Below are 23,471 nucleotides of genomic sequence, written 5' to 3'. Positions count from 1 at the left end.
TTAGGTAAGTTTAGAGTTTTAACACTGAATGAGTAACTTATGGTTAAAATAACAGTAAGGCGCTTTTGATGTTGCTGTAATTACCAAGCTTTTCCCCATAAATTGTAGCTTGTGCTCTTAACTTATTTACTACATCTTCTTAACGAAGTACCTCATTTTGTTCAACTTAAGTAACTGCACATACCATGCCAATCCTTGTCAAAGTCATCATCCCATACATTGCTCAAATAAGTTTAGATCCATACGATCCTTCAAAGTAGTTATCAACACATCAAGCACATAAACACTTCAAAGTTCAAACCAAACTAAAAGCAAATATTTAACCTAAACACCTAAAGTGCCATTATCACATACAGCACATTACATTATTTAGCATAGATAATAACATAACCAAAGCTACCACTGCTCAACTCCTTAGTACCCCTTGTACGAACCCTTGCCCTTGCTCTGGCTCTGAGATGCTTCAAACTTGGCTTGTGCTTCACCAAAAGACGGTGCTCTCTCCACAGTACCCCCAGGGAACCCTGACACCTGTTCATGGGCATCACTCCATTTGCCATAGACCCCAGGATTGCGTCCCTCCGGCACCACATATGGCCTAATGTATGGTTCTCCAGAAGGTTGCACCTTTTCATGGCAGTTCCCTGAGTAGCGATCAACTTGGGCTTTCGCATCTTCCCATTTGTCATATAATCCTGGCTCTCGCCCCTTGTGAACAGCGTACTTGTCCTGCTTACTCATTTTTCCTGTAAGATATAACAAGGCACCATTGTTTTTATTAGATATTTAAATCATTCATAATCAATCTAAGATAAAACAAAATTGGTAAAACAAAAGGAAGGAAGATAAAATTACTTGACAAAATACTGTGAAAGAGAGGGATGTAGGAGTTCTGATTAAGAGGACTCCCTTATATAGAGAAGTTGGAACCCCTTAGAAGTATATCCCGAAAGTTTCTCATTTCAGTAACTCAGTTTTGGCAGTTTCGCCAATATCATTTACTATGTCCTTTCTACCTTCCATATTTACTATCTATTCTCATGATCTTATCCTTTCACGTGTTGATCACAAATGCATGACCTTTAGGCTCCGCTTGGCACGATGGAAATCGTAGCAAATTTGTAAATATTTATTTTAGAAAACTTTCCTTTACAAAATTTTCTAAATGAAAATTTTACCCGAAAATACAGTTGTTTGGTCGCAAACAATCCAACGAGATTATCAGAAGAGACTTTACAAAGAATGAAAGTCTTTCATTTTTTGGAAAGTTTTGCCACCAGTTTATCAGGGAAAACATTTATTAACATTTTTTACTTTTATAAAAAAGTTTCCGGTGGTCCTCCCTTTACACATGAGTTATCAAGCACCGGGAATCCGAGTGAAACAAGCGGAGCCTTAATGATTTTAATCCCTTACATATTTTTTTGGTAAATTTAATCCGTTACATGCTAAGTATGCAACATAAGACCAAGTCCACGAAATTGTTTTGCTAAATTGCCAGCCATGTTAGTTGAGTTGATCATCTAAAGTGCATTTTGTCACAAGAAATCCCTAATGAATGTATGTGTGAATTTGTGATTGATGCATGGTTTGGGATTTCAAAATTATCGATAAATTTAAAAACTGAAATTTATAATAGTTCGATTAATGTTATATTTTAAATTTTAATTTTTTTGAAATTATCAATATGTCAACTCTAAACTGTTTTTTCCGGTTTCCGTTTGGAATAATGAACACCGGATTGAAAATTTATAGCAAGCAAAATCACACACCTGTGCAAATGTGCAATTGACTGCTACAAAAACATTTTTGTGTAGATATAGATTAACTAGGAAAAAGAAAGAAGAAAAAAAGCATCAGAAATGCGGGCCTACACTACTGCAGACATCCCCAACCATACCAAAGTCCAACCCAAGAAACATACTTTATGACTTGAATATGGCTGTAACCATGGTCAATGTATGTCCCAAAAGCCCATATATGTGGCAGTGTATTTGAGCATCTCTAATGGTGAGACTTCTTAAATACCAAACACAAAATTTTTGAAAATTTGATAAAAACAATCTTTAGTAGTGAGACCACATATATTTTTCAGGGTCTCACCATTAAAGATGCTATTAGAGATTAGAACTTGAATTTAATTTAGACACATCCAAATTATTGTACAGTATCTCCATACTCACAGGTCAAATTTATGGGAATTCATGAAAGGGACAAACTAAAAACAGCTTGCTTGGCAAATTTATTTTCTAACCACACTTCAGTTTTTGATGTTTTTCCAATACTTTCTTATATTTTCTTTTTGGAATCGTTCAGCATCCTATCTAAGAACAAGGGAACTCCGTTGACCCATTCCGTTTATTTATGGGCCTACGTACCATTTTATTTGCAGCCGAATAGGTCTCGGCTAGTTGATGACTTTTATGGGCATTAATTTTGTACTTTGCCTAAAAGGAGTAAAAGCTATGTATGCATAATTGTTTGTAGTTTGTACATATCGTTGTGATTCAAAAGTCACCACCCTTCAGTGGACTTTGCGAACACTTGAATTTCAATATACTTCGTCAAGGATCAAACCATAAGAATCTCGAGAGTATACTCTGATTGTGTGCACACTATCGTTTGACTGATTCCTGACTTTCTCTGATGATCTCACTTATGACCATCTGTCTATCTCCAGTCCATTTTTCACAACAACAGTGAGTCTTTCAGTCTATAATCACTTGAAGCTAGTCACTATACAAATTTAATTCAAACAATGTAGACCAAGGAACAACTGATGAGCTCCACTATTCTTTTAGATTATCTATATAGCTATTGAACTTTAATATGCAGTATCATATCAAATCGAATTCAAGGTGGTGAACTCTTAGTTCAACTGAATTTGGTTGAGAGCACAACTTTTTACTAGTTAAGACAAATATATATATTCTTGTTTTTCTTGGTTCTGTGTATATCACGTTCTTTTATGACGGCTAGGCGGGGCTAGCCAAGAAACTAATTCAAACTTATCACTAATATATTATTACTTGGACTAAATGAATTTCCACCATTTCTTTTCCAAGTTATAAGGATTTCCTGCAAAGAGTCATTTAAAAGAAACCAAGAAAGTCCTTTTTATTGGACTTGAACCTTCACTTTAAACTAAAAATCCCACTCTTTCATCATCCAAGCGCTTGAAATAACAAAATATCGTTGCTAACCATACAACTCTGAAAGCAAGCAATTGCAGCAATGGAGTCCAGGGAGACACACCTTAATGGACACAAACAAGCTTTTGAAATGGATCCAGGAGAGAAGCGTCTCAATGAGCTCGGCTACAAGCAGGAACTCAGACGAGAAATGGTTTGCATCTGACTTCAATGTCCTACTTTTGTTACTTGAGCCTTTTCTTGTCCAAAATTGGAAGAAAGTTAGTTGGTGTCTAATTAACATGTTGGCTCATGCATGCAGACTATGTTCAAGACACTTGCAATTACATTCTCAGTGATGGCAATATTCCCAGGTACACCTCTGTATGGATCGAGTTTGCTTTATGCAGGGCCAGCAAGCCTCATATGGGGATGGTTGGTTGTTACCTTCTTCACTTGCTTTGTTGGGATTGCCATGGCTGAGATATGCTCCTCTTTTCCGGTCTGTTTCCTTATCATTCAATAATTGTCATAAGTTATAGTTTACGTATTCCTTTTTCTTGCCCCTTTAAGTTTGGTATTGCGCGCATCAAAACAGACTACTGGCTCTCTCTACTTTTGGGCTGCACATTTAGCAGGTCCCAGATGGGGTCCTTTCGCATCTTGGTGTTGTGCTTGGTTGGAAACCATTGGCGTAATTGCAGGTATAGGTACCCAGGTACTAACCTTCTTCCTATTCCTGGTTTCTCGCTCTTACCTGTTTATCATAGAGACACAGATCCAACGATACCACCATCTTATGACCACCATAAAAAGAACACCAATATTTGTATCCATTAACCAACCTGGTTCCGTCTGCTCGGTTGTAGGCTTACTCTGGAGCACAGATGATGCAGATGATAATTCTCTTGTGTACAGGTACAAACAAAGATGGAGGCTATCTCGCTCCTCGCTGGGTATTCTTTTGTATGTACGTTCTCCTTACCATCATATGGGCAGGACTGAATACCTTTGCTTTACAAGTTATTGCCTTCATTGACATCATATCAGTATGGTGGCAGGTAAAACTTAGACTTCATTCAAAATTTATGCAAACACCTTTCTTCTCAAATCAGGTTTTTCTTTCATCTATTTATCTTTCGTGCTATGTTGTATAGGTAATTGGAGGTTCAGTTATAATTATAATGCTTCCTTTGGTGGCAAATTCAACTCAACCTGCTTCCTATGTTTTCACTCATGTTGAACTCTCCCAAAAGTCAACTGGAATAAGTAGTATACCATATGCAGTCATTCTGTCTGTTCTTTATAGTCATTTCTCTTTGTATGGCTACGACACTGCGGCACATCTAACAGAGGAAACTAAAGGTGCAGATAGGATCGGTCCCATAGCAATTCTTTCTACTATAGCCATGGCATCGTTGTTCGGATGGGGATACATACTAGCTCTTACTTTCAGCATCAAGGTAGTTTTTCATAAACCAGGGATCGTTTGGGTGTTAGGTTTTAGGTTTATATTGACACTCCCTTCTCTAAAACTCTTGCGCGGTAGATAGCAGCAGTATGCTTAATGAGTTAATGATAATCTGGTGAACAAACGCAGGATCCAGCCTATTTATATGATGTAACCAATGAGACAGCTGGTGCACTTGTGCCTGCACAGATAATGTATGATGCTTTCCATGGAAGGTTTCAGAACTCCAGTGGAGCCATAGTTTTCCTATTCATCATATGGGGATCTTTCTTCTTTTGCGGGCTCTCGGTCACCACCAGTGCAGCTAGAGTTGTAAGAAATTAACCCTCCAGCTTTCTCATGTTATCTACATTCCAACATACCATGAATCACTAGATGCAAAATCACAGTTATATACCAAATAAACAACAAAATCATAACGTAAAATTCCTCCACTTCATCCCAAATGTTTGTTGTCAGACATTTCCTTCCGGGAACGCATTGCATGTTTCACTGCACTAACTTGCGAAATCAAAAGACACGAAAACACATTTATATTCAATATTTGAGTTTTAATACAGTCCTCAAATGCTTCATTGCTTTGAACTGCATGATCTGTGGTGCTTAAAAGTTAAGTGTAGAACTTTGTTTGGTTGTAGGTGTATGCTCTGTCAAGGGATAAAGGAATTCCATACTCACATATCTGGAGGAAAGTACACCCAAAACATAAGGTACCAACAAATGCGGTGTGGTTGTGTGCAGCCCTCTGCATAGTACTTGGGTTACCCATTTTGAAATTGAATGTAGCCTTCACTGCAATCACTTCTATAGCTACAGTGGGATGGGTTGGTGGCTATTCAGTGCCAATCTTTGCAAGGATGGTAATGGATGAGAAGAATTTCAAACCAGGGCCATTTTATCTGGGTAGAGCTAGAAAACCAATCTGTTTGGTAGCCTTTTTATGGATATGTTACACATGTTCCGTGTTCCTTTTGCCAACTCTTTACCCTCTCAAATGGGATACTTTTAATTATGCACCTGTTGCTCTAGGAATAGGTTTGTCACTGATACTGTTGTGGTGGTTTTTGGATGCAAGACATTGGTTCAAGGGACCAGTCAGGAACATTGACATGTAGAAGAGAGAAACTTTTTTTTTTCCCTCTATAATAAAGAAAGGGTTTTTTTTACATACACCTTCCATTTGAAAACGGAATTAGACTTGCCTTCCAAATTTAGGAGAATTAGACTTACCCTGAGTCCCAGACTCACTTGTCGTCTCAGTCAACGCATTTTGACCATTATCTCTGTGGCCAAGGTAGTGAATGTCTTGAATATCCTTGCCGTTGTATACTACCAAAATAACATTTGACTTTACAATTCAAGACCCATTTTCATGTTTGAGAAAGAAAAGACACATTGTTGACATCTCGTCCTATCTAATCTAACGGACACAAACATTTAATACATTAAACACATGGCAACAAGAGGGGTATTAATAGCAAGAAAAGACAATTAAAATAAATCTAAGTTAGAAATTAGAGATGCCACCCCCCCATCACAATTACAATTGAATGATCTCTATTAATGAACTCAACGTGTAGGGCTTAATTATCAATAAGTGATGTGAGCCGTTGGATGTGAATAATTAGATTTTGACACGTGTCATGTGTATTTCCAATTTAAATTGGGTATTGCAAAACTAATGTCATTTTGGTAATTTGCCTGACCACTGCCTCGACCACAAGATAACGGTCAATAAAAGTTGACTATGACGGTGAGTTAGTTTTTTTTGGGGGAGGGGGGATTCCATTTTCAAATGGGGGGCAGGTAAAAAACAACCCATAAAGAAAAGACCATCAATTTTGTGCATTCATGTCTTACCTGGAGCACCATTTACGATTTCCTGCAGTTATCTCCTTTGACAAGTTCCAACTAAATAGGCCATGAAATAAACTGGCTAAGGGAACTTTGCAAGTTTTTCAGCCAGATAATATGAATGCACAACAGAAACAAATCAATTGAACATATAAATAAAACAGTTTACAGAGGTAAACAGGAAAATTGTTTCTACAATACAAATAATTCTTCAGACTCCATTGGAGAGGACCAATACCGTAACAGAGATTCCACTGTCAACCTACGCGTAGCACTGAGCATCGAGATGAAAAACCTACACCCATCTATCTTGTATTCTTCTAGGGGGTTCCTGTAACCAAAACTCCTCACATTTACCTGCACGTAAATATAAACTTTAATCGCACCTGGGAACCTGGGATAGCGTATGTAAGGAAATAAACAATCAATTCAAACTATACCGCTGAACTGAGCCTGTTCATGTTTATCAGATGGTCCCTCCAGAAACAATCAAGAGTCTTTACAAGAACTGCTCTCTGTAATGAATGAAAACATAAGCAGTTACAAATAAGATCACTGACAAATTTGTTAGAGTAAACACAGTAAACCTATCAGGAGCATAGGAACATAATGAGAAACAGGTCTTAAATACCTCTATTTCCTTGATATACGCATCATCAAAGCCAGATTCTTCGATCACATCTAAATAAGAAGCAATTAGAAAATCACCAAGGTACTTGCGTAGTAGATTAGTGGTTCCTTGATACCTTCCCTTCCTATATTTTGCAAAAGAGAATCCATATGAAGCTTATAAGATCAGGATAAAAACCAGCCAAAACAAAAATACAACGCAAAACTTTACTCACTTGGTCGATTCATCAGTGCAAATGACAAGCCAGCGTTTCAAAGACGAGCTCTTCCTACGGATTCCTCTGAAGGCATTTGGAGGTGTGGGCAAGCTTGGAAGGCAAGAGTTATCAATATCTATGGACTGTAATTTGTTTTGTTTTCCAAGTGCTAGCAATAAAGATTCTTCAGTAACGCCTGAAAATGATTCTGAAGAATTTTTGCTTCAGGAGGGCTATCTAGAGCATGTGAGTTAGATACATCTCTAATATTATAAGCAGATAATAGACAGTAGAACAAATGTATATTATTACTATTATAGAAAAATATGGGGTCGAGTGAACAGTAAATTCTACGTCCGCCCCAGGGGCATTTTCATAATTTTACAGTTGCTTTTTTTTTTGTCTTTTTGAGGGGCAAAATCATAATTGCACAATTTCAAAATTTGTTTTCAGTCAAACACATCTGCGTGGTGGGTTCCAATGTTGGGAAAAAGGTTTGTACATGGGGGTAAAGTAATAAATTCACTTTTATTGTAAATTGTTTTAAAAAAAGAAAGAAAAATAGTATATATATATATTAGCCTCATGCCACTTGGAACAATCTCAACGTGGTTGAGCCCCACCACTTTTCTTTTTTTTTTCAAATTACAATTGAAGTGAAATTATTATTTTACCCTCATATGCAAACCTTTTTCCAACACAGGACCCCACCACGCCGACATATTTAACAGAAACCAAATTTTAAAATAACGAAATTACAATTTTTGCCCTCAAAAAGACAAAAAATAAAAACAAAATAAACTGTAAAATTGCAATTTTGCCCCTGTGACGTACACAAATTCACTGTTCATCAACCCCCACATTTTTTCTCTCTATATATAGGGGATTAGGGGATGAACAAATGACATGGGACTCAACTCACCAGCCAAAACTTTTCCTGCAATGCCAATAAACTCGTGCAAAAGCTTGCCCAAACTCCAGGTCCTTGGATGCTAAAGAACAAATGAGAGGCTTATGAGTAGAAACATAACAAATATTGAGAAGCATACTGAATTGTAGGACGAAAATCAAGTACCATCACAGGATTCACATTTCCAAAGACGATTTCATCAACAACTGCTTGCATATATCTGCAACAGACTTCCTTCATCAGTGTATTTCAAACGAAGAGGGCTATTTTTTTGTGGAGATATACATCACATGATGGAGAACACCCCCACAAAAAATCAGCTCACTTGAATATATTTAACCTTGTCAAAAGTTGTTATGAAATTTAAAAAATCTGAGCCATTGGATAATTTCATAACATTCTAAATGATTTTTTACGAGGTTGTACATCTTCAAATAAACTGATTTTTTGTGAGGATGATCTCTATTGTGTGGAGAACATCTTCACCAAAAATCAGCTTCTAATTCATTGTATTTAGTGGTGGAGTAACTTTGGAGTCACTTTAAGTGGAGTTCATTTAACCATTAACTTTTTACTTGTTGGTATTAGTTATAACACAAACAGACTAGCAAAGTATATCATATAAGAAACTACGAAATCAAATTTTGAGGGCATAAAGGGATGAACTCACTTGGATATGTGCGCAGAACAACTTTCAGAATCACCAGTTAGTATAGATTGTCTAAGGTTGTAAATGTGCTTCCTTTGCACCTAGTGAAAGGAAACATGGCTTTAATACAGAATCAACCTAAACATGTTAAGACTTACAAATAGATCCGACACTGGTGAGAGGTTTTAGATGTGCATCCTTAATTATAACACTCAAGTGTTAATAGATAGTAGTCAGTGTTATGTTTAAATATGAATATCGGATGGGAGTTGTATCAAAAGTACGTGTTAGAGTTCATTTTCAATATCGAACCTTAGCCGAGGGTGTCCGGAGGCCCAGACCAAGATGGTCCAGACAAGAAATAAACTCTCCCCATGAGCATGTCGGGGTACCTGGACCCGACATTTCCCCATGACAGGACCATCTCGGCTGGCCCTCCAGTCTTTCGACACCCTCAGGAAAAGTCCCATGAATAAAAAGAACTCTAACAGTATGAACAACTCCAATGTAAACAAAACTAGATTCACAAATTGGGAATAAAGAACTCATAATGAGCTAATCTTTTGGGACTGGTCTCAACAGTAAGGAGATGGTCCAGACAAGAGAAAAGCTCTACCCACGAGCATGTACTATTTCATCAAATAATATTGACATGCCTATGGGCAGGGGGAGGAAGGGCCATAGAGTTTTGAGATTATTCCACCCCACTTCTAGGTTTGTCCCACCATATATTATTTCGCTGCATCTCCTCTATATGCATAGTGTTCAAGCTTGTAGAGTAAATGGCAAGTTACACAGAGAGAGAAAGAAGGAAGAGGGGGATGGATGCAATAACAGATACGCACTAATAATCTCTTTCTTATACCTACCTCCAGCACTTCATCAAACTCAACAAGGCTCTTTCTTATGCCAAAAAAGTACTTCTCAGCATTTACTTGCAGTCCCAGAAGCTAAACATAATTGGCATTGAATCGTCAGTGTCAGCATTTTCAAGTAAAAATTTGGAAAAGGACACGTCTGTATGCCCTGTACCTGTTTTACAATGGCACCACCTTCGATTGGTATATCCTCGTTATTTGTGATTTTTGATATAAGTCTTACAGCCCACTCAGTATCAAAATTGAACTTTTGAAACATTTCATCCTGCAAACTTTTTCATATACCGCAACATAATCCAGTTAAGATACACTTCGGATATGCAGAAATGTATGTACAATTTATAGTGAAATGGGGATAAATAAGCATATAACCATAAATGGGCTGAGCACTTGGAAAGTTAGCTTCTAAAATGTTTGAGCATACTCTGAGAATATGTTACAGACTTCTTATTACCCTCATTTAGTGCATCCAGACACGCAAAAGAAGGAATTACTCTGTAAAAAAAATATGTAGAAGCAAGCAGTAAATTTTTGTACAGCTACAGCCATATCCGCTAGTAAATAGTAACCACGCCAAGGTGGGAAAGACAATGCCTCAACACACAACGAGACAATCTCCAAGCCACTTATTTACAGGAATGGGAAGCTCTACAAACACGATTAGAAAGGAAAGGAGAATAAAGTGCTCTTAAAGACTTCCTGTTTCTCCTATGCAATGGCAATCATTATACAATGCATCGCCGAAAGGGGAAAGACCATTTGTTGTAAATTTATGCTCATTAAACAATCTGAATGGTTGCAAATGTTTATTGCTTGTCTAACAAAAAAGCTAAGCTTCTATAAGAAGTTCATCACAAAAAGACAAACCCCTATAATTTTTTCATGAAGATGACGATCGCAATTACTAGTTAACTCCTTCCCACACAATACAAAATTCTTTTTCCTTCTTCTTTTTTGAATGGTAACATAGATATATATTATTAGCATACAACGTCAAATGATGATGTGAGTCTGTGAGATACCCTATTACAAGGAAAATATAAAAACAACCAAAAGCATCCAAACAGGGATCTCAACACTACTACAACCCCAAAAAAGTTACAATACCTGACCATAAACCGTGTTGATCCAGGGTCACCTTGTCTGCCTGCTCTTCCACGAAGCTACAATATAACCAATAGTTTTAGAAAAATGGTTCAAATGAGGGGGAAAAATATATATATATAATAGATGACATAGACCCTGGATTTTAGAGGATCAAGGTGGTCAGGAATCAGAGCTTTGTACAAAAAAAGTCCTTATTAGACGATATCAGGCAAAAAAAAATGACAGCTTTACAAGGAAATAATAGTAGCTAAGATATCAGATAAAATCTGACATATTCATATATTGCTCTAGCATAGCCTCACCTGGTTATCTATTCTCCTGGACTCATATAAGGATGTCCCGATCACATGAAGCCCACCCAGTCTTTTCACATCAGAGCCTTCGTTGAAACAATGTGATTCACAATCCTTCAAACTGAAAGATAGGCATATGCTATTGTAGGACCGAGAGGATACATTTCAGATTCCTCAGAGAGGAGTTTTTGAAGTTCTTGCATACTTGTTGACTGACTCGTTTGTATCGACTCTGAGATCATAGATGTCGCCTCCTGATATGTCCACCTCTTTCCCTCACTTTTTCTAACATATTTGGCTGTATAAAAATATAATTGAAATGCAGGAATCCATTACCTCTAGAATAAGTTCAAAGAAATTGATGTATTCTGAATGTGATATACGAAAACCACAAGCATCAACTACTAACCCATAAGTGCAGTCTTGGCTAACAAAGCTAATGATGCTGGTCCAATCTTTATTTTTGTCAAACCCTAAATCAGAGTATGACACTAATAAATCGCTGCTTTAAGGATTCATGACATGAACTCATTAGCCAATACCAAAGCAGTAAACAGCACACAGGACCTTCAAGAAATCACCTTTTGTGAAATCGGCTCACCATCAATTTCAAAGTTTGGAGACTCTTGTGTCAAAAATGATAGTAAGCTATCCTCCATCACTTCTTTCGCCAGCATCTTAAAATATTCAGTCAGCAAAAACAAAACATGGACAGATTTTGGAGATTATATTTCTCACAGTAATAGCCGTAGGAAAGGTTTGAATCCACACAAGTAGAACATACAATATCTAACCATTCACTAATTCTAGGTATAAAAAAACTGGACAATGCACATACTTTTGGATTTCCACCTAGGATTATGTCAGTACCTCTACCAGCCATGTTGGTAGAGATTGTAATCGCAAATTTACGACCAGCTTGAGCGATTATTTCCGCCTCCCTAGCAGCATACTACAGAATGAAGGCACAAAAGTAGAAAGACAACAGAAACTATAAGAAGATCCACATGTAATCAAATCAACGGATTTTTCCAGAAAAAAACACAAATTTAAACAAGAAAGCAATAACATATAAAATCTTAAATACCTTGGGGCGGGCGTTTAGGACATTGTGGGGGATATTCCGTTCCTTAAGCAAATCAGAAAGATATTCAGAATTCTCGACACTGCAATTAAATGATGATAACTTCTGGTAATCAAATCCTTTTTTACGAGGCAAAAAGAGGAAACATAAAAGAAATAACCAATTGGAACAAAATAATGAAGTAGATTGCAAAAACTAATATATTAAGTACGTTGATAATCACGCTGACAAACACGAATATATACCTTGTGGTCCCCACCAAAACAGGTCTGCCTTGTCCAAACATGTATACAACTTCTTCGCGTACATTCTCCCATTTTCCACGTGCAGTCTAAGAGAAAAAACATTGGAAGAGTGTATGCTAGACAGTTACATATTAAAGTGTGTTTGATTGAATGCTGAAAGCAATTTTAAGCGAGTCAGCTTATCAAATGTTTTTTTTTAAAACAACAGACTTTCCAGCAATATTTTCCAGTAATCCCGCACATCCTTGTGGCTGATTAATGGGTAATCCCTGCTAGAAAATGTAACTTTCAGGAAAATAAGTTTTCCAGCAAACAATCAAACACACCCAAACGGCCAAAAGGTAAAAAGTGGTATCATCAAAAGATAGACTCCGGGATTGAGAGGTTTACCGCAAAAGCTTGAATCGGTAAATCTACACGGATGTTTGGTAGATTGGTAGGCACTTCAATGACTGGCATCTGGAACATTTTCAGGAACTCCTTTTCCTGTTTTTATAAATGAAGATTCTTTTACAAACATATAAATAATATATACATAAACTAAAACTAAATTGCTTGTACCAACTAAAAAACAGAAAAAACTAATAACATAAAGCTAGTATGTGATTTCCATTTTCAGAAATATTTACTTCAGTTTTTGCAGTTCCAGTCATCCCTGAAAGCTTCGGATAGAGCTTAAACAAAGATTGATAAGTGATTTGCGCCACAACGACTGAGTCAGCCTAATAAGATCCAAGTAATCATAATAATGTCAATTAGATCAGATGAAGTTGATAACAAGATTCAAACATAAAGCTCCACATTTAAACTGAATGTACCTGGATCTTCAGACCTTCTTTAGCCTCTACGGCCTGGTGAATCCCCTCAGACCATCTTCTTTTCTCTTCAATTCTACCTGTCAACTACAGAACATTTGAGATCATTGATCCCTTAAAAACAATGAAACTTCCATTACCCTCTCTGCATATTCTAGAACAATTTAAATTTTACATATATATATTTAATTTGTAATTTTTAAAAAAGATAATTAATCCATCTTGTAGAATGAAAGCTACAGCCACTTAAAGATAGTATCCACTCAAAGAAGAATTTTCAATCAGAAACATCAATATCCTTGCTCGATAGTTGGTATTTTACTAAAAAATTGAAAAGTGAGGTGTGTGTTAGAACAGTGTTTGAGGGGATTGGTTGTGCCTTGATTAAGACCTCGCAAGTTGCATTCAGATTGTGCCATGACTTGTTAAATGACAAAATCCCTACTTTGACTCAGGTTCTGCTATCAGTCTTTTGCATAATACCACCTGGGCAAAACTACTAACAGCAAGATAATAGAAAAGAACAATATAGTCAACTGCTTACAACATTAAGCCTACGAATTACCTCATTGATTATGAGAGCCTTCCCATTTCTAACAATGTATTGGACATCACGCCGATAGAACTCTTTGGCCTTTAGGGCATTCATCACAAATCTGCATAATCAAACAGCGCTACTAAGAAAATTTCAAGTAAAAGAAAGCACGGCAGAAGCTATTAATAAGGTAGGACCAGAAACAATCCAAACAAAAATTGGAAATTGGAAACCAGCCGGTTTTTCAGTTCAACTCATCAACCTATGGATAGTGGACACAAAAAGAGCTAAGTTTGATTGAACTTACGCACCTTAGAATACTTCAAAGATAGACAGAGAGAAGAGTTAGATCAGTAAAATAGAGATAGCTACAAGATGAAATTATGCACCTTGCCCAAGGATCATTTTCATCCCATAGATCTTTTGTTTCAAGAGCCATCTCAGCAAGTGCAATACCTTCTTCAGTCAACTCCACAGAATTATCTTTAAGTTCCGCATTGTAATGCTATATTGAATGAAATGGTTGGATACATCAATAAGATGATAACAGTAGAGAAATTCAAATCCTACCAAATAAATGAGCGACAAACCAAAAAAAGCAGTATATGGTCCTTAAACAACAGAAATCAAGAAAGCATAAGTGAGCAACAGTCTGAAACTTACAAGGCCTCGAACAAGAAGCTCAGCTACTTTTGCAGCAACCGGATATCGTGCAGCGTCTTTATTTGCCTTGAGAAAATAATAGAAGTTCACAACAGATTAAAAACTTAACAACTTGAAGGCATTTGATGTTACAAAATTCACCCATGCATCAACAAATTACCTCACCACTTATTAGTAAGGGATTTCTTCCTTCATCGATAAGGACTGAATCAACTTCATCAACTATTGCAAAGTGAAATGGCATTGGCCTGTTTTACATGTACTAAGCTCGTCAAGTACTCTAAAGATGCAAACAAATGAACTTCATTAGACTCTTGTACACGTACCATCTCATAACAAGTTGTTCACCATTTCCAGCAAGATTGTCTCTGAGGTAGTCAAAACCAAGTTCCTGCAGACAGAACCACAAAGAATACAGGGCCAACAATGTTCCCAGGTCAGCTGTATCTTGTAACAACAAAAGACAAGCCACTAAGTTCATCTTTAGAAGAGGAAGGAGGGAAATCCAGAAATGCAATATCTATTGAAGAATCCTATCAAGTTTAAAAGGTCAAATCAAATGACTTACAGAATTGTTAGTGTACGTAATGTCACAGTTATAATTTAATCTCCTCTTCTCAGATGTCATCCCCCTCTATAACGGCAAAGAAACAAGAAAGAAATAAGGAAATAAGATTAAAAAAAAAATTACTCCGCATACCGATATGCCAATAGACTGAACAGAATTTTCATATGCTGATATATGTAATATAAAGGCCAATTGAAATGCAGTAAAATAATATAAACAACATACAATGTTACGTGATAAAGAAAAGGTTCATCCTAATTTTTAGGGATCATTTTGAGTTTTGCTATTACATGTTCAGAAGTTTGTGATTACCACCAGTGAATCACTCTTTTGGTCACTACATTTTTCTTTAAATTTGAATTTGGTCACTTTTAGAATTGGAGATTGGTCACGATTTTAGGTTTTTTGATGCACTGATGACAATTTGCCTATTCTTCAAAATGTAGTGACCTGACTCAAAACGACCCTATGAGACAGTGAATAATGTTGAATAAAAAAATAAAAATTTCACTGTGCAAGTGAATCCTGCACCAAATGTTTCATAAAAACAAAGTTCATTTCATTTGACTGGAGATGGTATCTGCAGTGGACTAGTGTCTAGTGGAGTTTCATCCCATCACTAGGGTTCCAATTTAGTCATTTATGAGAAGGCAGCATAAAAATGAATTAGACACCTTACCTGTATAAGACCTACTGAAAGGCCAAGGAAGCGATGAACACGACCCATCCACTCTGCATCACGCTGAGCTAAGTAATCATTGACTGTAACCACTATAATCAGAAGGCCCAAAGGAGGGTCAGAATAATATCAGGAATATTTGGAAAAGTGTGGCAGTAAGAACTATATCAAGTAAGACACCAATCAAAACATCAGGAATAAATCACAATATCCTCAAAGTTCAGAAGATATATATCAAAATAGGTTTAATAGTGCCAAAATAAGTCTGAGATGTCGAGGAAACTTACCATGGACGCCCATACCCGTCAATGCATTAAGATAAGCAGCTAAAGTAGAAACAAGAGTTTTCCCTTCACCCGTCTTCATCTCCGCAATAGACCCATCGTGAAGCACCGCCCCACCAATAATCTTGCATTAAACACCCCAAATTCAACAAAAAAAAAAAAAAAAAAAAAAAAAAAAAAAATCTACCTTGAACAGAAACTTGAAAGAAAAGAGTACCTGGACATCAAAATGCCTCATCCCAAGGGTCCTTTTTGCTGCTTCCCGAACAACAGCAAATGCCTCTATTATAATAATAAAATGCAAAACTCATAAAGCTACATACATTGACCAAAAGAGTTACTAATTTACAATAAAACAAATTTTAGCAAAAAGGTATTGGGTGAGTGAAATAAGTCCTAACCAGCTTGAATATGGGCAAGAGTTTCTCCTTGTCTAAGACGACGTCGAAATTCATCAGTTTTAGCTGCCAACTATTATAAACACACAGAAATCAGACAAATACAATACAATACAAAAACAGAAAAAATGTGAAGAATTGGAACCTGTTCATCTGAGAGACTCTGAATATGATATTCAACAGCATTAACAGAGACGACAAGTCGTCTGTAATCACGAACAACCCAGTAGTTTAAACTAGTGATTTCAGACCAGTTCTTCTTCACATCACCCAAGCTTTCCTACAAGATAATAAATAAGAAATAATATTTCAAAAAATAATAATAATAAAAAAAAAAAAAAAAAAGGATAAAGAAGTGAGAAAACCTTGAGAGAAAAAGAAGAAGAAGAAGAAGTAGTTAAGGGTTTAAGAGAAGCACAGAGTCGAAAACAAGAAGAAGAGAGTGTTGGGTAAGGTTTGAGGAAGGGGAAATGGGTCGGTGTCAGAACAGGGTTTAAGAAAGCTGGAGCCAGAGACATCTCTCTCTCTCGCTCTCAACTCAACAACTCGAGTGTTTGAGACTTTGAGTACAAACTGATAAAAATCGAAAAGACGAGTCTGTCCCCGGCATGGCCGCGTATAATATAAGAGCATTCCTATGCAAATCATATTATGGTGGGTTTATGACTATTCACCTCCAAATCCTTCAAAACGAACGTGATTATTTTCCCAAGTCAAAACGAAGGTAAAATCTTTTAGGTGATTCAAAACGAAGGTGATTTTTTTTGGGGTCTTTTAGGTCTTGGTAGTTGGTACTCCTAAATAGACTAAAAAGTCAACACGTGCCTCACATATGTAAGGGTATGATGGGTATTTATAAAATACCAACGTCAAATTTTGACTGTTAGTTGGTTATTTTATATTTTAATCCGAGCCCAATCCAAAATTTGATTTTACAAGAACAATTCCGTACCAGGGATATGAAATGTTAGTTTATGACCAACAAAAATTGGGTTTTAGCCTATTTGGATAACCGACCCAAGTTCCACCCTACTTCAAATGGTTTTTTCCCAAAAGAATGCGTGGTAATTAGTGGTGTTAATCTATTGGAATCTATAATAAGCATATGAACCTTCATTAATCAAAATATAGACAACATAATGATATACATATTAGTAGTTACTAGTACTAGACATCATCAGAATAATTGAACACTCATGTGGTGTTACAAGTACATATACAGCGGCGCTACAATCATTCATAGCTGAGTTCATCTAATTAAGGAGAGTTCCGCCAAAATGACCAGGAAACATTGATCTAGGAGGACTTTGCATAAACTGCGACTTCAATTCCTTCAACTCGTCCACCCACAGACTATAACTTGAATTTTTGGCGACAACGTCTTTAGAAACCTCCTTACGTTCAACTAATCTCATGGCATACTGTTCAAACTGATTAATATTTTCCCAAAGCTGTGCTAACTTTTGAGGGTCATTCAGAGTCATAACATTCTTCACCCATTCACTTGCTTCCTCCACCCTTGCCCAAAAACATGAATCCTGCGTCAAACCAGCGTACTTGGTCCTTTTCTTATATTCATCGGTAACCTTCCGGTCTCTCCACCACTTGTCGAAGATCTCATATCGCCTCTCCCTCCCATGTTTCAAATAATGACCTTTGGTCCTGTGCATTCCAGACCGGTAATAATCTGCAATATCTAGAGGCTCGACGAGAAGTTTATAGAACTGAGATGCATTGACCCATTTTGGCCGCTTGTGAAAATCATGAGGAAGCTCATTATTCTCCACCATACGTATGACATTATTCCAGAAACTACCAAGCTTATGCCGATTCATATTAACATGTGAATCTTTCTTAGAGGGTCTAATTAGCTTGAAAGAGTCATAGTAACCCATTTGATCGTCAGAGTCGTCGCAAGAAGCCTTGTACCACTCAATTTGGGCACGATTAGGTGTTATCTTCCCAAGCTTTCTTGAAAGATCTACACTATTACGGTTTGGTGTAAAACCCGTCTGCCTTGCCTTCTTCAGGCATTCCCAAGCTTGCTGGGTGAATAAGTCCTGCTGTTTATTCATTTAAAAAAAAATGTTAGCGAAACCAACCACCACGCATGCTAGTCAATCAAAAAAAGTACTTCAACTAATCCTCAATTAGCTTTTGGTGGTTTTTTCCAGCTGTGACCAAATGCTCCTAAAAATAACCAAGTACACTTTTACGCACTCTAGGAGCTATAGGCAGTTGAACCAAGTACAGATTACTTACCACCTGGGGCAGATTTGGTAGTCCTAAGGCACCCAATGCTGAGGCGATTCCCATATCAGAGCTTGAATCAGACATATTTACTCCTTGTGTGAAGCCTCTCCTCTTTAAAAATTGATGTGAGACCCTCGTTACAACTTCTCCGTAACTGAGATGATCAGTAATGCTAGAATTCACTGTGGAATCTATAAACAACAAGTGTAACATCTTCACAACAGCTGATATGTTATCAAGACAAATTGCTCCTTCATTAGAGCAAAAGACATAATTGCCAAATGGACTGTATGGACTCCTCATTGTATTGTCTTGTGCTGTTGCGGTAGCTGCTAGATGACCTGATAAACGTTGATGAAATGCATGCATTTCAATGTTATCAGATAATTGTGAAGCCAAGTGTCCCAACTGTTGGGATGTCATTGCCAAGACCCAAAGCTGAAGTAGACCATTGAGTTGTCCAGTGACAAAGGTAAGAGGAGAGAACTCAGAGAAGAGCAGCCTTGGAACAATATCATGTTTTGAAACTACATTGAAAAAATTGCCTCCCCATTTCTCTCTAAGAATAGCTTTAGCAAGAGATTCATTACCAAGCAAAGGAGAACCAAATGTGAAGCAGATGACAGAGTGATTAGAAGAATGAGACTTCAACCAAAGAGCTGCCAGCGTCGCAATTGCTCCTCCAATACCGTGTCCTGTGAAAAGTAATGCTTTGCATTTCTCCATGAGTCCCAACATCTGCATAGGCACAAGAAACAAGAGTTAGGAAAATCACTAGACTAGTTTTCTAGCTACGAAACATGGTTTTATGTTCATCCGATCATGTGATTTCCATCACATTAAACTATATATTGTCTTTTTTAATAAGTCGTGATGCTCAAATTCATTAGAAGCTGTTCTAAGCTAATCGACCAAGTCATATTTACAGATCAGTACGTCAATTTATTATGCAGTGAAGTTCTTCAAATCAATCACATTCTACCAATTTATCCTGGTTCAATCTCAAAACAGTGAACCTATAAGAAATCAATGCCTCGGCCACCTTATTGGCAGTTATATTTGATTGTTAGCTCGCCTATATAAAAGGCGAGTTTTAATATTTTAGCCATACTTTACTAGCAAGCCTTGACAAAGTTGAAAGCTGACTCCTCCCATTGTCATTCAGTATGATGAAAGCCACCCTTATCAAATCAATTCCCTTTGTGTTAAAGAGTAGAGACTAGTTAAATTGACCATTACTTATCCGTACTAAAGTTAATGTCGTTGCTCCCCCACTCGACGCAATATAAGGCCATGCGAAAAAAGGTTTATATATGCCAAACAGTCACTATTATCTCAGATACCAGAGAATCTGAGCAATCTTTGAGAGCAATGAATTAAGACTGATCAAGTCATGGTCACAGAGTTTTCGCAGTTTAGCTAATGGAAGAAAAATAATTGGCATAGAGTGATAGAGAAGTAGTGTAATATCTCTTCTCATAAAGTTCATAGCTTGAAACACGTTTTCATTTATTATCTCAATTTTTGGTTGAGGAATATAACAACCCGAGCAACACACCCTATCAAACCTTAATGCAGAAAACAATACAAACACGTCAACACACAGTTTTAAGTTTCAACTTTTAAAATAAAAGTTTAACGACACTCGAAGCCCAATGATCAAAGTCATCAACTGTGGGGGAAACAAATTTAACTTTGATAACGATGGTAGTTTTTCAGGCTTTGCTGAAACAACCGAGGCAGATGCAGTGCTTTAGTACTAGTGTATAGAATTGATTGATTGTGAGTAGAAACAATAGAAAATGACTTCTTCAAATTAAGTGCTCTTGAGTCTTGAGTCTTGACTCTTGAGAGCATGTGCTTAAAAAACTTGACCAGGGATTTATTCCTCAATTATTTTTTCTTTTTTTTTTAGCTTCAAAAATTCCTCAATTCCTTACGGCCTTACCAATAAGAATATAAATTATATATATATATATATAAAGGCTGAACACAATTAAATAAAGACGGCTGCGTGTCTGCGTTCATACCTCATCCAGCACTCGTCATCCCAATTGAGAATTTGGACTAATCAGTGCAAATCATAAAAAAAAATTGTCTGATCCCAGATCCCAGATCCCAAATCCTGTGAACCCGCATCCACGTATACAATACTAATGATATTGTCGTTATGTTAAAGATGATGTTGATAATATGTTGAACTGTGTGTGTTCTTCAAACGGACCAGTGCCAAACTGCCAATTAACTCTCTGCTCTGAAGGAGCACAGTGTTCAGAGCAGAGTGATGAGTAAACTTTGTTTTTTTGGTAAAGAGTGATGAGTAAACTTGGTCCTAACCATTACGAACTATTTAAGTTTTAACCACCTATGTTTTATCAAATATCATGACTATTTTAAAAGTACGGGAGTACTCACTCAACTCATTCAAGTTGAGCGGACTTAAGTATAATTTACAGGAGTCACATTTGCCTCGAAATACAGACCTCGACCTCGATATCTGTGTGTTGTGTATCTTGGCACAGATCTAACGGTGCAATAACAGAGATTCATCTCTGTACCGGTTATAGAGGAACCGGACTCAATTTACAGATTTAAATACTCAAATATAAGCCAAAGCATCTCCAGTGCAACTGTGACCTGTAAATAAAGCAATCCCAATACTTTTACCAGATAAAACCGCCAAATTAAGCAAACCATATCCTGGGTTTCACGCTTTCACCTGTAACGCGCGAGTGACGCATTTTTGTATAGTTCAATAAATTGCAATACTTGTTAGCAAAGACAAATGTATTCTGAACTGGCTCATGTATTAACAGAACCAGCTACTACTAGATTAAAGTAGAAAAAGAGACATGTAAGAGTTGTGTTGTGCACCTTGTTCTGGAATTCTGGACTATTGCTGTAAACAGAAATGAATAGATGCAAGAACCCTGCATGAACCATAGGAGGGACCTCATCATCGCCTTTTAAATTCAAGAAAACCCCGCTATCAATTTGCACCAGTTGATTCCCAATCAAATTCAGTTCTGTGACATTTTGTACAGCAGAGAAACCAACATATCCCACTTCTCCAACTTGATCAATAACAAAACTTCCAGGTACAGTAGGATTACTATAAGTTAGATTACACAGCTTCCATGACTCCAATAGCAAAGGTGTCGAAGCCAGAAAATCTGCCGATATCTCACTGGTCTCAAACCTGTCATGGTAAATGGAAAATTCTAGTTAGATACTACTAAAGTTGTATTATATAACAAGACTATGACGGTGGTCATCGTCAAATGTTTACTTACTTTGAAGCTTCTGTTTCCATTTGATCAATTGTTTCTTCAACCTCGAACAAAAAGTATGATAAGGGAAATTTCTATGAACTTCGGAACTGAAATGGCTGTTACAAAAGGTTTGTTGTTGACTGACCAATGAGTGATTGCTTACTTATGACCAATGTAGAGAAGGAAGCGTTCAATAAGGTCTCATATATTGGTTTCTTGACATGAAGACAATTACACAAAAGTTCATAGTTCATAGACTTGGCATTCCGCGTTGATATGACTTGGATTGAGCGTTTTTTAAACACACCAATGGCGAATATTATGCTAATTGTTTCTAGAACAATACATTTAAAGTGAAAACAACAGGTAGTTGACCTTGGAACACGTAATTAATAGGAATATAAATTCTAAGAAAAATGAATAATGGTAAGAAAATCCGCTTGAAAGTAGGGGTGATAATTTGGCCCTCCGACCCTCAACCCGGCCCGACCCGGCCCTCAAAAATGCGCGTCAAAACCCTCAAAAGTTGGCCCTCACAGATTTGATTTATGGCCGCCCCCATGCATGTTGTTAGGGGCTAGCTAGGGTCTAGGTTTTGGAAGCATAGTCCTACCAAGATTTAGCCCTTCCAAGCCCCCTCACTTGGTTTTTTTTTTTTTTTTTTCGATAAGATATATTTTTATTTTTTACATTATATATGTAGTAGTACCACAATTATCTCTATTTGAACTAAATATTTTCACTACAAACGATGTTTAATAATAATAGTTTACCACATATCATATGGGGTATTTTGTAATTGGAGTAAAATAGGTCAAATATAAAAAGAAAAGTGAATCCATGATTATTTTACAGAAAAACCCAAAAATAGGAGTGATAATTTATGTATTATAATATATATTTATGTATTATCTTATAATTATCTAAATTGTATAAAAAATCATTAAATTTGTTTTCAATAGAGAATAAATTATAACATAATATAATATATAACTTTTTGTAATTGATTTAATGATATGTATATAAGTCATACATAAAGCAAATCCAACCTAACAACATAATTAAGTATTGAAAAATGTAGATGTTTTTAAGAATATCATCTCTTTCACCATCTCTATCTATTTTTTTAAAGATATAAAATTGGTTTCAGATATCTTATATACATATCATTAAATCAATTTAAAAAAAAAATCACAAAAAAAAAGTAAATTAGTGAAGATAATTAGGACCGGCCCTAACCCGCCCCTCATTTTACTCTAAAAATGCGGGTCGGGGGGATTAAGGGCTTGAGTTTTAACGCTTGACCTACTTCGACTCGCCCTCAATATCAAATAGGGGCAAGCTGACCCGGCCCTCAATCATGAGGGTTTTATGGTTTGAGAGGCGGGCTAGCCCGGCCCGGCCATTTTATCACCCCTACTTGAAAGGCAGCACTGCTTTAAGAATTAAGATGCACTTTTGCTATTGCAAGCCGCAATATTGACCGAAACTTTCATTTCAATTTTTTTCATATAGACTGTCCGTTGGGGTACACTCTAATTTTCCTGAATTTCAT

General features: G+C 36.7%; 3 protein-coding genes and 1 long non-coding RNA gene across 5 annotated transcripts; 1 reads left to right on the top strand and 3 right to left on the bottom strand.

Annotated features, from left to right (window-relative positions):
• Window positions 1–195: 195 nt before the first annotated feature.
• Window positions 196–1,023, bottom strand: LOC147502829 (uncharacterized). The gene is made up of 2 exons (XR_015221813.1): window positions 856–1,023; window positions 196–746 (listed from the first exon to the last, which is right to left on the bottom strand). It is a non-coding gene; the product is annotated as an uncharacterized LOC147502829 (long non-coding RNA).
• Window positions 1,024–3,103: 2,080 nt separating this feature from the next.
• Window positions 3,104–5,768, top strand: LOC147502828 (amino-acid permease BAT1 homolog). 2 transcript variants are annotated; one of them, XM_086607679.1, is made up of 7 exons: window positions 3,104–3,345; window positions 3,454–3,633; window positions 3,730–3,849; window positions 4,001–4,192; window positions 4,289–4,594; window positions 4,732–4,914; window positions 5,241–5,768. In XM_086607679.1, exons 1-7 carry the CDS (start codon window positions 3,235–3,237, stop codon window positions 5,715–5,717), a joined length of 1,569 nt encoding a protein of 522 aa, XP_086463805.1. In that variant the 5' UTR covers window positions 3,104–3,234; the 3' UTR covers window positions 5,718–5,768. The 2 variants fall into 2 exon arrangements, with proteins under 2 accessions (XP_086463805.1, XP_086463806.1); XM_086607680.1 differs by having other exon boundaries at window positions 3,115–3,345; window positions 3,730–3,835; window positions 4,050–4,192.
• An 806-nt stretch (window positions 5,769–6,574) lies between these two features.
• SECA2 (Preprotein translocase SecA family protein) lies at window positions 6,575–17,163 on the bottom strand. The gene is given in 32 exon segments (XM_086607673.1): window positions 6,575–6,813; window positions 6,897–6,971; window positions 7,088–7,211; window positions 7,302–7,491; window positions 8,206–8,275; window positions 8,359–8,413; window positions 8,864–8,943; window positions 9,712–9,792; window positions 9,875–9,992; window positions 10,828–10,883; window positions 11,130–11,248; window positions 11,251–11,418; window positions 11,530–11,593; window positions 11,702–11,797; window positions 11,959–12,072; window positions 12,208–12,286; window positions 12,450–12,535; window positions 12,840–12,935; window positions 13,079–13,171; window positions 13,268–13,351; window positions 13,830–13,920; window positions 14,189–14,304; window positions 14,463–14,528; window positions 14,623–14,710; window positions 14,789–14,853; window positions 15,031–15,096; window positions 15,710–15,801; window positions 15,997–16,117; window positions 16,211–16,275; window positions 16,395–16,464; window positions 16,537–16,671; window positions 16,757–17,163. Coding segments are annotated over 32 exon segments (3,141 nt in total). The 5' UTR covers window positions 16,910–17,163; the 3' UTR covers window positions 6,575–6,648.
• A 321-nt stretch (window positions 17,164–17,484) lies between these two features.
• On the bottom strand, window positions 17,485–22,227 carry LOC147502826 (lipase-like PAD4). Its single transcript, XM_086607678.1, has 4 exons — window positions 21,938–22,227; window positions 21,519–21,843; window positions 18,654–19,382; window positions 17,485–18,454 (listed from the first exon to the last, which is right to left on the bottom strand). Exons 1-4 carry the CDS (start codon window positions 21,955–21,957, stop codon window positions 17,645–17,647), a joined length of 1,884 nt encoding a protein of 627 aa, XP_086463804.1. The 5' UTR covers window positions 21,958–22,227; the 3' UTR covers window positions 17,485–17,644.
• Between the last annotated feature and the right edge of the window lie 1,244 nt (window positions 22,228–23,471).

The sequence above is a fragment of the Coptis chinensis genome, chromosome 4 (genome assembly GCF_015680905.1).
Source record: "Coptis chinensis isolate HL-2020 chromosome 4, ASM1568090v1, whole genome shotgun sequence".
Classification (NCBI taxonomy): Eukaryota; Viridiplantae; Streptophyta; class Magnoliopsida; order Ranunculales; family Ranunculaceae; genus Coptis; species Coptis chinensis.
This window is presented reverse-complemented; position numbering and strand designations above follow the sequence as displayed.

What these genes read in the sequence shown, in the direction of transcription:
- LOC147502826 (XM_086607678.1), bottom strand. Translation starts at nt 21,957, where the DNA reads ATGGAAACAGAAGCTTCAAA. An exon ending in ATGGAAACAGAAGCTTCAAA is followed by an intron (nt 21,844 to 21,937) that starts GTAAGTAAACAT and finishes TTACCATGACAG; the next exon opens with GTTTGAGACCAGTGAGATAT. An exon ending in GTCCAGAATTCCAGAACAAG is followed by an intron (nt 19,383 to 21,518) that starts GTGCACAACACA and finishes GTGCCTATGCAG; the next exon opens with ATGTTGGGACTCATGGAGAA.
- LOC147502828 (XM_086607679.1), top strand. Translation starts at nt 3,235, where the DNA reads ATGGAGTCCAGGGAGACACACCTTAATGGACACAAACAAGCTTTTGAA. An exon ending in TTGCAGGTATAGGTACCCAG is followed by an intron (nt 3,850 to 4,000) that starts GTACTAACCTTC and finishes GCTCGGTTGTAG; the next exon opens with GCTTACTCTGGAGCACAGAT. An exon ending in TCATATCAGTATGGTGGCAG is followed by an intron (nt 4,193 to 4,288) that starts GTAAAACTTAGA and finishes TATGTTGTATAG; the next exon opens with GTAATTGGAGGTTCAGTTAT.